The sequence below is a fragment of the Cynara cardunculus genome, assembly GCF_001531365.2.
Source record: "Cynara cardunculus var. scolymus isolate 2C chromosome LG 2, CcrdV1, whole genome shotgun sequence".
NCBI classification, from domain to species: domain Eukaryota; kingdom Viridiplantae; phylum Streptophyta; class Magnoliopsida; order Asterales; family Asteraceae; genus Cynara; species Cynara cardunculus.
In genome coordinates, this window is record NC_037529.1 from 70,264,905 (window position 1) to 70,280,966 (window position 16,062).

At 35.0% G+C, this 16,062-nt stretch overlaps 2 protein-coding genes across 3 annotated transcripts; both read right to left on the reverse strand.

The window, feature by feature from the left end:
• Nucleotides 1–540: 540 nt before the first annotated feature.
• Nucleotides 541–3,270, reverse strand: LOC112506914 (DNA topoisomerase 1). Of its 2 annotated transcripts, none has more exons than XM_025111246.1 (4): nucleotides 3,188–3,270; nucleotides 2,968–3,072; nucleotides 1,411–1,472; nucleotides 541–996 (listed from the first exon to the last, which is right to left on the reverse strand). In XM_025111246.1, the coding sequence occupies exons 1-4, from the start codon at nucleotides 3,243–3,245 to the stop codon at nucleotides 730–732; spliced, it is 492 nt and encodes a 163-aa protein (XP_024967014.1). In that variant the 5' UTR covers nucleotides 3,246–3,270; the 3' UTR covers nucleotides 541–729. The 2 variants fall into 2 exon arrangements, with proteins under 2 accessions (XP_024967014.1, XP_024967013.1); XM_025111245.1 differs by having other exon boundaries at nucleotides 3,149–3,260.
• A 1,219-nt stretch (nucleotides 3,271–4,489) lies between these two features.
• LOC112506577 (proteasome subunit alpha type-2-A) lies at nucleotides 4,490–14,898 on the reverse strand. Its single transcript, XM_025110722.1, has 12 exons — nucleotides 14,734–14,898; nucleotides 14,357–14,423; nucleotides 13,895–13,971; nucleotides 13,661–13,725; nucleotides 12,109–12,155; nucleotides 11,252–11,327; nucleotides 10,046–10,113; nucleotides 9,630–9,699; nucleotides 8,921–9,006; nucleotides 7,499–7,561; nucleotides 6,326–6,391; nucleotides 4,490–4,746 (listed from the first exon to the last, which is right to left on the reverse strand). Exons 2-12 carry the CDS (start codon nucleotides 14,395–14,397, stop codon nucleotides 4,698–4,700), a joined length of 708 nt encoding a protein of 235 aa, XP_024966490.1. The 5' UTR covers nucleotides 14,398–14,423; nucleotides 14,734–14,898; the 3' UTR covers nucleotides 4,490–4,697.
• Between the last annotated feature and the right edge of the window lie 1,164 nt (nucleotides 14,899–16,062).

Here is a 16,062-nt window from a genome sequence, read left to right on the forward strand (position 1 = left end):
TGTACAAATGCAATGGGGTGAATTTGAAACAAACTCTCTCTCTCTATATATATATATAAAGGAATGATTTGGTCAAAAGAATTAACGAATTGATAGGAATTTAAAGAATTCCATCAATTTCAAGAACTAAATCAAACCAAGAAGTTTGAACTTGATCCAAAGAATTAATCATTCAAATTCCCTTGAAAAACCAAACAACACCCTCCTTTCTCAAGATCACAAAACATAAACCCTCTAAAAACCTCAAACCCTAAACACAATGCTACACATACAAACCCCAAGGGTGGTGCCCGATTGGTTTAAGCTTGGACTCCAAAGGTCAAAAGTGCCTGAGGGCCCCAGATTCAAATCCAAAAAAAATAAAAATCTCAATGTGGCCACGAAAGTTCAAAGCAGGTGGTCGTATTAGTCGGCTCGTTTAGCGGGTTGGATATCCAGGTTAATCAAAAAAAATTGCTACATGGATCTTTTTAAGTCTTCTGATTATATTTATACCCACCAGAAAAGCAAAATTGATCATCCACAGAAAAAAAAAAAAAATTCACCAAAAATGGGTTTTCTACCTTCTTCCTTCATCACCCAATATTATCAAAACCAAATTGATCCCATAAATACAAACTTAGATTTTCTGAATCTAAACCCAGAATTCACAACCAGAACCTACCAATACGAACTTTAATACAGAAGTAGCTTCAGATAAACTGTACCTGGTTACATATCGCTCTTTGATTAAAAAAGGTCTCTTTGAGGATCTCCTTTTGTGTCGACTTTGATTTTCCAATTATGGGATGATCGTGGCGCTGTCACAATGCCATCGTAGAATTTTGAATCAAGCTTTTTGTTATTCCAATCGTTGACAAATTCTGCAAATAGTTTCCGTGCAGACTCTGAAGAAAGATCCGAGAAGAATGTGTCTCTCTCGTCTTTAAGCCAAGTGGAAAACTCGTTGTTCTTTAAGAAATAATCAGCATCCGACAGCTCCTTGAAATTAGATATCTGAAAATATGGATCGTGAATATAAAATCTACTTCTAAATCTTATTATGCATTCTGTGTTGTAAAACCTGTTACTCCCTCCGTCCCAAAATAAGGTCCCACATTTCCATTTCGGTTTATCCCAACATAAGTGTCCACTTTCAAAAGTTGGTGCATCTTTTCCAATTATGCACTTAGTTACGAGATAAAGCACTTCATTACTCCCTCTATTAGTAACGGTAAAATATACATTTAGTTGATTAAAAAGTGTAATAATTATATATCTCTAAAACAGTGTGCATTTTTAATTGTGGACATTTATTTTAGAATGGAGGGAGTACTTTGTAGATGTATTATCACATGGGTTCTTTAACTCTAAATTGACTCAGAAACAGACGGACTTTTAAAGTCAAGACAAGCACAGAACAGGACTTACCACACGGCGGTCATGCTTGTGGTGTTTATGTTTGTGTTTGTGCTTCTCCTCCGGCTTCTTTTCTGGATTAATATAATTTGGTTAGCATAATTAAAAAACATTAACCACTATTGGTTAGAGTTTAAGAAAATGCAAGAGCAAAAGACACTAAGGGGGCCGTTCAGCAAATGTTCACCAGGTAAGCATTTACCAGAAAGAGTCACCCCTCTCACTTACCTTGTCAGGTAATATTTTCGGGCATAAAATTGGATTATTGGTAAGCGCTTACCGGATAAGTGTCTTCTCCCTCACTTATCGGGTAAGATTTTTGGTCCTTCCTAAGCCTCTTACCGGGTACAAAGTAAGATTCTCGGTCATCGACATGGGACCCGGTAAGGTAAGTGACACCCGTTAAGCGCTTACACAGTAAGCGTTTGGTAAACTACAGGAGATAACTTTGAGGTTAATAAACTAGTGTCCAACATTTGGTTCTTGGTCTACCTTAACCCCATAAGTGAGAACTAGAAGTTTCAGATGATAAATACAGAACTATAAACATGTGCTAGCAAGTTGACACTTTCCAAGAATGATTGCAAATAGTCCCTTGATAACAATAGCACAGGGCTCTTCTGTTCATTTACAGTGGTCACCAACACTTCCATAGAGTGACACATAAACCAAGAATAATGTTTAATTTGCCTAAGATTTCTATAGGCACACATATATAATCATGAGCTAGAAACAACATATATTCCCCTAAATCACAGAAGACCATTTTGTACAACCAACCAAAGCTCAACCAAGAAACTCGAGTCCTTTTATATACCTTATTCCACTGGAAAGAGTTTATCTACATCGTCGAAGACTGAAGAGCTGGCACAATGGACATAAAGACATACCCAAACCTAAATATATATCAATTTGCGGCATTCGTGATTGTATTCTACATACATGCTTGTGGATTATGAACTCTAAACCACCTTGGCCTTCGACACAAGAAAAGTTGGAAGATTTTGCTTTCAGTGCTTCTTACAATCCATCCATCATCTCTAGGGTACAGCATAAGACCATAAGTTATATACAAATCTAAGACCATTTCTATAAAAAAGAAAAGGAAATTATCATCAATTGTCATCACCAAATATTCTAAATATTCTTATTATAGCATTGTACATTCATTTTTTCCTTGTTACAGACACAGAGATGTGCTTTCAAATTATTTTGTATTAGGGCACTGTATTTTCAAAGTAATTGTAGCAAAAAAATAATGGGATGACATTCATGAAATTAGGTTGCTATTCTATGCATTTAACCCTTTAGAATATGTAGTTGATGACTATTGATGATAATATCCTTCTTCTTTTTACAGAGTGGTGTTAGACTTCCACGTTACAACTCTAAAATCATCATGTAGCTTGCTTCTTTAACTAATCACAGCGAGCGTTTATACGAAAAACAATACTTGATAGCAAACCAAACCCTAGTCAGATTTACGAACAGCTAAAGCGAGTTTTGCTCATGTACAGAAAATAATCGAACTACGATTGGATTTAGAAATCATGATGTAATGAAGAGTACCTTTAATACTAGAAGATTTACGCGATTTGTGCTTCCTCTGAGAGTCTTTCTCTTTCTTATCACTCTTTGTTTCTGAACTTCTATGCCTTTTCTTCTTCCCTTCATCTACAAAACATGAGTATTCGCATCACTTGTATAGAAAATCACACACACATACAGATATATATATATATATATACACATATATGAAAAACTTGTAATCGATGGAAAGAGCAAGAACCTTCCGATGAGTATGACGTCGGAGATCTCTTCTTCTTCGACTTCCGATCACCGCCCATTCGATCTCACCGTCCAAATCTGTGTAAAAGCCTAAAAGGGTATCGATATAAACACTGTTTATGAAGTTGACCAATACGACCCCTCATCTCTTAAAACTTGTCTATTTCACCCCACTTAATTTAAAAACATGACATATCCAAAACAAATAATCAAAATTCAGTAACTTCATAAAGCTTTTTCTAATAACTGTGGTCTATGGGTGTCCGAGCTGACTTCAAAGGCCCTGAAAAACAGTCATAAAAATCTTCAGAAAGTTACATATAATTCTAACTGCTTCTCTGTTTTGAAGATTATGACATCAATTATATTATTAGAATATTTCATATATTTGATAAAATATTATTTTTCTTTCCTAAAATATAATAAAAAATACTTTTATGAGCCGTTTACTAAACACTTACCCGGTAAACGTTTACCTGTAAAATTTAGCACTATCATTATTTACCGGCTAAGATTTTAATCAACAAAAATTACATCTTATATTCTTATGCAACAATTTACCCAGTAAGCGATAACCATGGTAAGAATCGTCGACCTCATTTACCGGATAAGACTCTCGATCATTGTTTTGCTCTTACCAGATAAAATTCTTTGTCTTTGTCAAACTCATGTGGTAAGGTAACGTGACTTAGTAAGTATTTACCCGAGTAAACGTTTGGTACACGTACTCTTGGTATTTTTTGGGAGTTGTCCAATTTTAATAACATTTACACTTTCTCTAATACTTGCTACATTTGCTTCATGCATTTCGAAGAATCTGTTGAAGTAATAAAACTATCCAAAATCCCCATTTTCTTTAATTTTATTTTGTTTATAATAATGCAATAAGTAAGAGGGAGAAAGAATGCCAAGAAAACCCTAATATGGAAATAAATCAATCCAGAACAAAAGCAACCACCACAAGGTCTCATATAAGCTTGTCCACCTTGTTCTTATGTTTGTTAAAGTTACAATTTTAGTCCCTATAGTTTAAAATTTGCAATCTTCATATGATTTGTAATTCATTGTTGTTTTCGTTATGGCTTAGTTTCTATCCATAAAGTACAAAGGACCAAAATGGTGGAAAATTGTACATGATAGGAACTGAAACAACGATAAATTATATATAAGAAGGACAAAAATAGCAATAAGTTGTGAGTCATAAGGATAAAAATCGCAATTTCTAAACCATAGGAACAAAAATCTTAATTTCTAAACCATAGCAATAATTTAGATTTTTAAACCATAGCAATTTCTAAACCATAGCAATAATTTAGATTTTTTCATATTACCAAACGTATAAAACTTAGTTTAAGTAATTAATCATAAAACCGAATAAATTCTAGAAAAAAACATTTCGACAACACATAGATTCTTGCAAGATTGTGAACAAGGCAACTTAATTCATTAGATTTCTGAACACCCAGAAACCTTTTTAAGGAAATTTAAAACTCCCACAAGACAACAAACATTTATTCCACCTCCTGAAGATAGTCTTCAATTTGAGCTGCAGTTAGGACTCTGCAACAATAAAGAAACAATATTCGGTTAAAAACCAAATCAAACGAACTTGGAGCATATTTGTTAGCAACTTAACGAGCTTAATGGAAATCACGGCTTACTAGGTCAGTTATACATAACTATTTGGTAGTAACTTAACGATATAGAAAGCGTTTTATTTAGTAATCTTCTAGGGAGAACTTTATGCAGGAAGCCAAAAGAATTCCAAAACTGTGCCCCCCCAACTGGAAAACATACACCTTCCATCTATGAAAAAGTCCTCTCAATTCTCAAACAAAAACCTTTTCAACCTATACAGACAGATTTATCCCCACAAATAGTTTTACCTATATAGAACTTTATTAAAAAACCAACCAAATAGTCCCCTAGTAAATCACATGAAAAACCCTCACTTGCAAAACAATAATTATAAGAAAGAAACGAGAAAGCTACAGGTGAGAGTGTATGCATACAAGGCAACAAGTACAGCAAACAGAAAATGCACTACAGGTGAGACTCCGAGATGGTGGCCAAGCGGGTGCCCAAGTGCACCTTTAAGACCAAGAAAAAGTCGACACGTTTTGACTAGGGGAAAACTCAATTGTGTCAATTTGATACAATACATTTTTACAAATGGAATCCACCTTGACTTTTTGAGCAAGACTGACGACATCTTACTCCCGATGTCTTCTTTTTTGCCAAATTTCATCTTTACAGGTAACTTTTTTTGTTTTTTTGGTTGAGTTCGTAATGGGAAATTCAACAACAAAATATAATTCTATCAAATTTTTAAGACAAGAACATAATAAGAAGACTACGTCTTATGCCCAACGTGTTTTTTTCTTCTTTTCTTTGCCAAATTCCACCTTTACAAGGAACTCCACAACAAAATATAATTTTATCAAATTTTTATATGAACATGTAAGGAGACATCATATACAGAAGAATAATAACTTATTGTTAAGAATTAAAACTTATACGAAGCATTAATTGTTAAATGTGATTAATTTTATATCTTTTTCAATTTATTCCAGATAAACATGTGTTGTCGTTAAAACAAGACAAACAATTTTATGACTAATGGGACAGTAAATTAAAAGTAGTAGTAGCTGATTGGTAAAATCTAAAATTTTGCTTTCAACAAGAATAATACTGATGACCTCAAGGATGCAAGGTAGCACCCCCAACCATTCCTACTACATCAGGTTTTTGTTTTAGGTGTGGTTTTAAAACATATTAGATCACCCTTCAAAATTAAGCGGGTGCATAGTTAGTGGACAAATTTCCATTCCGACGGAACGATTGAGCGGAAATCCGTGCACCCCCTACTCTCTTAGTAGGTCCGCCCATGCTCCGAGAGAGATGCACAAGGCTTAGGTCTAGGTCTTCCAAGCCCGTTTTCATTAAACAAAAAAGAGCCTAGGATCTTTCAGGCCTGGTCTGGCTTGTTCAGGCTTTTTAATAAACATTGCCCAATCGGGCTTTTAAGCCTGGCCTAGCCTGGGCTTCAGGCTTGCTAGGGCCAGGCTTCGAGCTTTTGAACAAGTACAGTAAACAGCAGATGCAGCAGTTATCAGTTATGTAGTAGAAATAAACTTGCCTGAATGTTTTGTCGGCCTCGATAACACCAATCTCAATGTTTTTGCCAGATATTTGTCCTTCAAATCTGGGATGAACATGATAAAGGATTATAAAGATTATCTCAAGTTGTGACAATTACCAGCATAAAACCATCAGTCAGATTACTCAGGAACAAGATTATTCAAATTTTCTTTAAAATTGATCAACAAAACTTAAATTCTCCAAAAATAAAAAATTACATTTTAACTCCAACATGTTCTCCATTTTGAAGATTACACCATTAATTGTATTTATTAAAATATTAAATACATTTAATAAAATATCATTTCTCTCTCTCTTGTAACATTTTATTTTTAAGGTTTCTTATTGGTGAGAATATTAAAAAATCATCTCTCTACTCAACAATCTCAAGTGATCTTTTCTGTTCTTTTCTGCTGTTGTTACCAAAAACTTAAAAAAAGGCCAAAGGGGTTCGAACTTGCAACATGTAATGCCACATGCAGTGACACTACCAGTAGGTTCCAACCACTTTTTGTTAACCAAGAGGAGCACGCATCAAATTAAAGCAAGTGCGCCTTTAAGACCCCTAAAAAATTCATAGACAATACGCCCTAGGCTAATACTAAATCCGCACCTAGATGTCGATGACAAATTGTCCCACCCAAGGTTTTAAAAAGCAGAATCGGGCCTTGAGGCGTTTTCCCTCAATGAGGCGAGGTGTAACCCCAAGGAGGGTATATATACACACACACACTAAACATATATCTAGCATATACTCTTCAAAATGGATAACTGAAGTGGGATATAAAATAAATATATACGTGTGCGTGTGCGATGCTCTCCAAATTGGGAGACTACAGAAGACGTTGGAGACGACTTATGAAAACTAGAAGAAGATGAGCAAGAAATGGGTTTATTTTATAAAAAGTTAAATCAGAGTCAATTTTCTAAACCCTAATTTCTAACCCTCGCCTCACCACCTTAGGCGCCTCAGCTCAACTAACCCATGAGAAATGCCGCCTCAGACTCGATTTTCTAGCGCCTTGCCTCGAGGCGTGTACGCCTCGAACTCTTTTTAAAACCATTAACCCACCCACATCAATCAAATTCGGAGATAAGGTTACATGTTATATGTAGTACATAAATAAACATCAGAAGTGACTATCGATGACCTTAAAATCAAGATACTTACCCCTCCTTCAATGTTAAAATAGCTGTGTGTATCGCATCCTCAAGCTCCATATCATCGGTGTACCTACAAGCAACGTCATTCTTTATAACAAACTGATAGAAAGCCATAGCATGCGGAAGAGATGGTAGCATAAAACAATTAACTTCACACAACATGACCAAACCAAACCAAACTAAACTATCCCAGTCAGTATATCCCACACGGGGGCGGGGGCTTACGCAAACCTAATTTCTGCCCCCAAAAAGTAGAGCAATTGTTTCCGTGAAAACACCCATACCTCGTTAGAAGTGTAACACCCCAAACCCAAAGCAACAGGCTGGCCCAATAACTTCGAATCCAACTTAAAATCATGGTGGAAGTTATTGGTAGTCTACAACTTGAGGTTTATAAGAAGCTCACAAACCCATTTTCTAACCATGTGGGACGAGTTGTCACAACTTACAAAAAGTATGTGTAACATAAAATGGGTAAACAATAGAACAACATGAAGAGCAATATAGTAAACAATGCAGAACATTTGCATATGGATGTTCTAATTAGAGACATTAGAGCAATTCATTGCAAAGTGTCAGTATAATGATATAGTTTGACATCACACATTGTTTTCTTTACATAGAATCCATCTAAACTTAGCATAAGAACACGATAGTTCCCAAAGAAAATATATTGGGGCTCGAATGTGGATCAAAGAGTTAAAACCAAACCAAACTGATCCAATAAATCCAACTTGAAAGTAGGATGTGGTCTGGAGGGTGAGAAATACAACCCCCTGGATTGTGCAAGAGTGTGAGCAAGCAGGTAGAAGGAAATGTGAATCAAAAAGATAGGGCTTGTATGTTAGCAGCTTAATAGGACTTGCAGCTTATTCGGTCAGCTATACATGAAAACGTTTGGTAGTGACTTATTCAGTAAGCTTCTAAGGGGAGCTTTATGTAGAAAGCCAAAAGTTTTTTTCCAACCCCGCCCCCCTCCCAGTTAAAAACATGCTCTTTCATCAATGAAAAAACCCTCTCAAACAAAAACTTTCCCAATCTACACAGACAAATTAATCTTCACATACATCTTTATCCATATAGGACTTGATGCAAAACCAACCAAACGGACCCTTACGCTTTTTAAATCATATAAAAGGTTCATTGGTAAGTTTTGAGGTTTAACCACATGCAACAAAAACAGAGGCTTAACCACTCAAACCATCAACTTCTCACAAAAGTATGCTGAAGAAATATTGCAAAACGATGGACATGAAAGTTCACAAATCTTTTTATCATTGATAATAATAGTTTGGTTTAGTTATACCTGTTGAAGAAATATGGTGTTTATAACAAAACAAATGCTATTACAAATTAAAATTCACAATTGTAAGAACAGAAAATCAACGTTCCAAAGTTGCATACATTTGAAAAGATAATAAAGGCATACCTCTTTTCAAGAAATGTCTTTGCATTAGACACATTCTTTCCCATGGCCGAAGCTTTCCAGGAGAAATATGATCCGGAAGGATCCACCTGCACAAAAATGCATGTAAGCTTCCAATGAGATACAACCCATAAAAAGACTTTAAGTTGCCCGGAAAACAAAGTACAACATCAAAAGAAACCATAGTTTTCTATAGAAAAGAATGCAATAACCAACTTCAAAAATCCAAGTTAACAAAATATTGAAGCACGCTAATATAGGCATCGTGTAGGTTAACAATCACTTTATTCGTTTGGTTGATCTTCAAGAAAACATGGAAGATAAAATTTGTCCAAACAATTTAATACAAACCGAGCAATTAACAATGAAATTGGTACACAAGGATGACTTCAATATGGAATTAGAACTGAAATCAAAGGATTGAAAAAAGGTCTCCCAAAGGCTTTCGCCAATCTCAAACTCAACAGAATAATTGATACCCTCCTCCCCTCCAAAACCCTCTTATTTATACTAAATAACCAACCCACTACCCTGCTTCACCTACTTGTACCCAACAGTAGACACTTGTACCACAACCTACTACGATTGACTTATTGACTGTAAACCCGGTGTATAACACAATTTAAGTCGATCAAGAATGCAAGTATAAGCTTCTAGTAAGGAAGATGCAGGATTAAAGAGATTGTGTAAGCATCAAGTCCAAAGTACATACCTGATATAGCTGGGGACCTTTGTCATCATAACCGGCAACAAGAAGTGAGACACCAAAAGGCCTTACACCACTACAAGAAGAAACATAAGTTAAAAGCTATATATGGCCTATTTGTAAGAGTTCCACTTAAGATATTGAACATTCTAATGAATATTTCAGTAAGTTATTATCAAAAGGTATCATCTTTTCAACTGACATTTCTTGGAACACAAATGAAAAAAAAAATCCCTCCCTTTCTTTTCCATCCATTTCTTTTCTTTCCTCTCCATATTAAAGAACACAGCATAAAAGCAAATAGAAAAAAAATTAATCCAAAAGAAAATGTCACAGCAACTCGGAGTAGAAAGCATAGACATATAACACTCTTCTTGATTTCTGATTCTGCCATAAAAAAGGGGTAAGCAAAACCAACTTACCCTGACTGAGTAAATTCTTGCATAACAGCGGCGGTTTCCCTTACAAGTTGTGTAACAGGGATCGGTTCCTGCAGTTACAATATCAACAAATCTTAAGCTAGTTAAAAGGCTTGGAAGCTGCTGAAGGTTATCTAAAAAAAAGTATTAACAAATGTTGAAGCATAAGCTCCCAGAAAGTCAAATCTTATGAGCCCGATCATAATAAAGGGTGGATAATTGGTTGACATGAAGATTGGGCGTGCTCACCCTAAATTGTAAGTGAGCTTAGTTTGATAAACCTCAAATGAGATGGAGACTAATCCCCCAAGACCGTTGTTATTACAAGGATATATTCATTCTCAATCTCAATATCAACTAATATTAGCAGTATGTAAAAATCAGTTGCTCCAAGGATTTTTGCTTACCTATGAGGCAGCAAATATCATTTGACTGGACAGAAAAACATCAACACGGGTGCGTTTGGTATTCAAACAGGATAGAACAGAAGCTCAGCGGTAAGACAACAGATAAAATGATCAACTTACCGTAAATGAGTTGTTAATTAATTTATTAAACTGTAATAAAATAAATATTTATTATAACCAAATATATCATCAGAAAGTTCTCAGGACAATTAGAATGGCACCAGAATAAAAAATTATGTACTTTCCAATTTTTATTTTATATCTTCTCTATATTATTTTTTATTATTAATATTTTAATAAATTACATAAATTAATCAAAATATAGAAACCGTATAAAAATAATATTTTGAGGACAATAAGTGGAGGTTTAAAGAGCATAAAAAACAATAAATAAAATTTAAAGAATGAATAAAATGTAAAAAGTTAGACGTATTTGTTGTTTTAGAAGAGAATTAGGTTTTATTTTGAGATTATATTGGTAAAACATAAGTCTATTCCAGCATGTTCCATGGGGTGGGGATGAAACACGCCTGTTCCACGTTGTTCCTATATGTTCCACATAAAAGTCCTGCCAAACGTGGAACAATGATCCCTATTATGTTATGCCCTATCCAGTGTACCAAACGCACCCATGCAACCCTAACATTCATCTTACTTCCTTGTGAGATAATTATGTTCTTAAATCTCTTAACTAGCATGCAGAATTCTAATAAAATCAACTGTCAGGTTCAAATGTAAAATACTGAACAGACTTGTAGAAAAAAGTACGAAACGCCAACAGAACAAGAAGGGTATTACGTACTTTGTATAGCCGATTGTACTGCTCTGCTTGCTTCCTACTCTTTCGGACCAAAACTCGAGAATCGGGCCCCATGCCACTGCAGAAGAGAAGAAATATGAATTTCTTTGAGCATAACCAGGGGATAAAAAAATAAATGAATTTGCATGTATCTACATCTGCTGTACATGTGTGTGGAAATGAAGAGAGTTGGAATGAGGATAGGGACTCCAAAAACAAAAAATGTACAAGAAAACTAATCTTGAATTAGTAGAATAGGCGAAGGATAATGTGAGAATAGGAGTTAAGGTGAGAAGTGTAAGAAGGGATTTGGACCCTTGATCACTTTTAATCCCAAAACAACCCATGAATTGGGCTTTAGAAGGGAATTGATCTAGTGTATCTCATTAGTGTTGATCTAGTGGTTCTCTTCAATTAGGATTGATCCAAGGGTGGAGATCCCTGCTTACCTTCTCACCATAACTTTCATTCTCACCGGAACCCAACCCTGATAGAATAACTATACATCCATGACTACACAAACAAAGCAGCAATTCACCCTCATATTAAACTTTGAGCAATCAGGGATGCCAATTCTCATAAATATTTGCATGCGGATCTTGTATACTTGTTCATGCAGACACCCACCAAACTCACGTCAGAACTTTATTACCATGAGAGCTTGTAGACACAGTCAAGTGAATTATAGAGTACACTCAAACTTCACGGATTTTCATGCAGTGAGTAGAAGTACACAATGAAACAGTAATAAGTTACTAGGGACACTGAACATCAAATAAACGAAACAAAATCAAACCAGCCCAATACCTGGGAACTTCTATGCAATTGAAAATGTGAGGTTTGAATTTTGAAAATCATACCTATATACAACTCCAATGTTAGGAGTCAGAATTTGAATCTTTTGCACCTGAGATTAGGAAAACCAAACTTCAGAATCAAGCCACTTTAAAAACAAGAAAGAAGACCAGAAGTGAAAAAAGAAAAAGACACCACAGAGAGAACACCAGCAAGCTGCATAAAAACAGAAGTGGCATACAGTTCTCATCCAAGAGAATGCCACACAATAAGCAAACGAAATGTCAATATTCGTCTAGATCTTGAACCACATATATACAGATTGGTCCATTTTGCAGGATGTGATCAAAGCAGCTCTGTTTACATTAGCTAGCATACACAGGCTGGTATGTGGAACCCATACGAATGGATTAAGATGCCTTCTTAATCATGTAATTATACAAGGAAACACACTATATGCTGCGAGTTTCTGAGATTGATTCTCCTTTCTCCTACTTGGCTTTTTGGCACAAAAGATATCGAAAGTGGAATGTTGTTAGCCCTCAACACTCGCCATATATTCTTAGGCTCCATCAATTTATACATTTCAATCCAAAAGAGTTAAGAGTTGAAACATATATCCAGAGAAGCTAAGTAGCTCATTGCAAACATCATAGAACAGCTCTCTGTTTATTGAGACCCAATCAGAACCAAGACTACTACCCGAATCAAGTGCATTTCCTTTGCAACCATGTGCTTCACTTGCAAGTGACAAGCATTGATCAATATGTACCCATTTTTTTATAAATTTAATTTCCAAAGAGTTCTATCAGGCATATGTACGTGCAACCAGTCCCCTCATCAAGGGGGTAGCTAGCTAGCTAGGAAAGAAGACTAACTCTCCAATAGGTTCAAACATATACTAAAAGAAAACGAATTTTGAAAATCCAATCCATCTCAACTAACCAGTTAAAGATGAGACATTTTCAAAATTCATTTTCTTTTAATATATGTTTGAACCTATGTGAGAGATAGTTAGTCTTCCTAGCTAGCTATCTAGCTAGTTGCCTACTTGGCGACTGCCAACTGGTCACACGTATATATACCTGATAGAACTTTTATGGAAGAAAAAAAATTAAAAGGTGGGTACTTATTTATCAATGCTTGTCAATTGCAACTGAAACACAAGGTTGCAGAGAAAATGCACTTGATTCAGGTGGTGATCTTGTCTTTGCTAGGGTTGATACAGAGGATTGCAATGAGCTACTTAGCTTTTCTGGAGAAGATGAGGCATTTTTCAGCCTCGCCATGGTGTTTGATCCCTAGAAAGTTCATGAATTTTTCTATCTCAAATAAACAGACACTAATAGCTACTTCAGTATAATGTCTGTTCTCACGTCCACATGAGTTTTCTTCATATCAACTAGAATGCAGTCAACATCATATTCAGAATGAGACAATGCAAAGAGCACCAAAGATGAAACTCTAAAATCGGTATGCCCACAAAAAAGAAGCTAGTGTATAGTTATTATACAAAGTAAACTGTAAAAGTGAAAACAGTGGTAAAATTTATATTTTACTTCACATCATACTGACAAAACCAACACCTAAAGCTTTAAGCATAGTATTTGTACTTACTGATGTCTCGTCAACTAAAATGGATGGGAGTTTCTTTTCCGTTGCAATTACAACACCATTAGAAGCTGCGATAAACATTCATAAATATAAGAATAGACTACCAAATCAAAATAGACTACACTAACAACTATCCCAGTAGCAATGCAATCCATGATGTTCTATAACTTGCTCCTTGAATAGAAAAAACATTTTTAAGGCATTCATTAGAGATAAACATCTAGAAATTGGAGTTACCTTTTATCCCCAATGAAGTTTGACCAGAACCAACAGCTGTGAGGGCATGTTCAATCTGAACAAGCTTTCCAGAAGGACTGCAAATAACATGTAATGTCACATAATTTCCCAAAAGAACAGGTTTCTGAACTCCGATTCCATGGTTTGGAATTGGACTACAAGGAAAATCAGTTCAATATTTGAACAATGAACCGAATGAGCTCCTAATCCATTCACAAATCTCGAAGTTAATGCTCCCATACCCTAACAATTAATTCTAACTGCACTGATCCTTTAGTAGATAGTACATAACTGAAAGGAGTGGATTAGGATGATAAAGGATGATGCAATATGAACCCTTTACATAATCAGGTCAAATCATATATCGAAATGTAAAAATTAAGTTTCAATGTTGATATGTGAGAGGAGGAAATTCATAGACAGTGGTGCATTTAAACCACTCCAATGATAAATTCGGCATACCTGAAAGTGGTAAGAGAGAACGAGTACTGACTGTCACCCATATCGTATACAGTATCAGTGAAATAACCTGTAGTGAGGAAATCATGATGAATATCGGTTATAAAAAACTAAATAATTTATCCTTAGTTTCCTGAAACTATTGATCGATGATAAACCCTAAATTCAAAATCATTCGTCTAGCAAAGGATAGCTATGAAATTAATAGAACAATGATGAATGATGAGAAACGTTAGGGTTTTTTGGTTGGTATAAGCAAACGGTAAACGATGTTACGATGGCTGGCAAGTGTAGCATATAACTTTGGATCTGAAATTATTGAAAGATGCTTAATCGTGCGGGTACATAGATCAATCAATATACATACAAACATTACACACCTGGAGGAAATTAAGAGGCGAGATGTGAAGAAAATGGCTATCGACGTTCAATGGGTGATACTGAATGACGATTTCTTGGACTGGTATAGATTATGAAGAGGGAGGAGGGCTTGTTGGCTTGGAGGGAAAGAAAGATGTAAATTAACAAAGGCAAAAGGCCAAAATACTTTTTCGCTACAAAAACTTTCAAAATATTTTTGTAAATCGTTATTTTCTAAAAGAAATAATTTTCGTTTGATTACCTCTTGATAGTTTCATTACGGAACGGTCTCTAAATCGTTAAGACTTGGATTTTGTTTGACAAAAAAATGTATTTTAATTATTCTAAAACTCTCTAAATGATTTTGTATCATGGGTTTTACTTAATCATTCAGCATCCTAATTTCATTGTAAACAATTATATTTTATTTTGCATTATATCATTAGAGTCACTTAATCATTCTGTACCAAACCATTCAGCAACTGCAAAACAAAATATCACATGTAATTATTTGTTAAAATTCCAGTCATAATAATAAAAACAGTAAATGGAGGTAGATGAATGTTTCTGAAATGCGGATAGTTAAAAGTAATGTATATGAATGGAAGTTCTTGTTCTCGTTGTTTTCACAAAAAGAAAATCACATAGACCCAACCCTATAACAAATGTGGAATTGTGACTATTCAATATATTTAAGACGTCGTTCACAAATGTCAAGCCGAAAATCCTGAAACTTCTATATTAGTTCATGAATTGGGTTTGACGGAATGTCTTTGAGATATTTGCAAGGATTAGTTCATTGTTCGGTTGATTGGTTACATTTTGCAAGGAAAGGTGATTGGTTCGACCCACCCATTGGTTTTTTTTTATTAACCTGAATATTCAACCCGCTATGCGAGCCGACCAATCCCAGAGCGACCACCTGCTTTGCACGTAGCCCGAGGTCACCGCATTTGAACCTCCGTGACCACCTGCTTTGCACGTTGAAAATTCATTCCGATCTGATCCAATTATAATTGGATATCCGATTATTGTCAGTCCGTTCTAACTGGATCGATTGACTTATGGCATAACTATATTAAACGTACACACATTCTCCTATATGATATATATATATATATATATATATATATATATATATTGAAATACATTTTATTCCCAATTTTTTTAATCCGACTTCATAATCTATATCAGAAGTATATTCATACATACTTTTATTAGATTATACAACACATTGTTACACAAAATACAATTTATTAATACGCTTGAACTTTAAACTGGTTCATAACCAATTGATAAACATGTTCAAAAAACAAAATAAAGTTTTAGTTATACTAATATAACAAAGG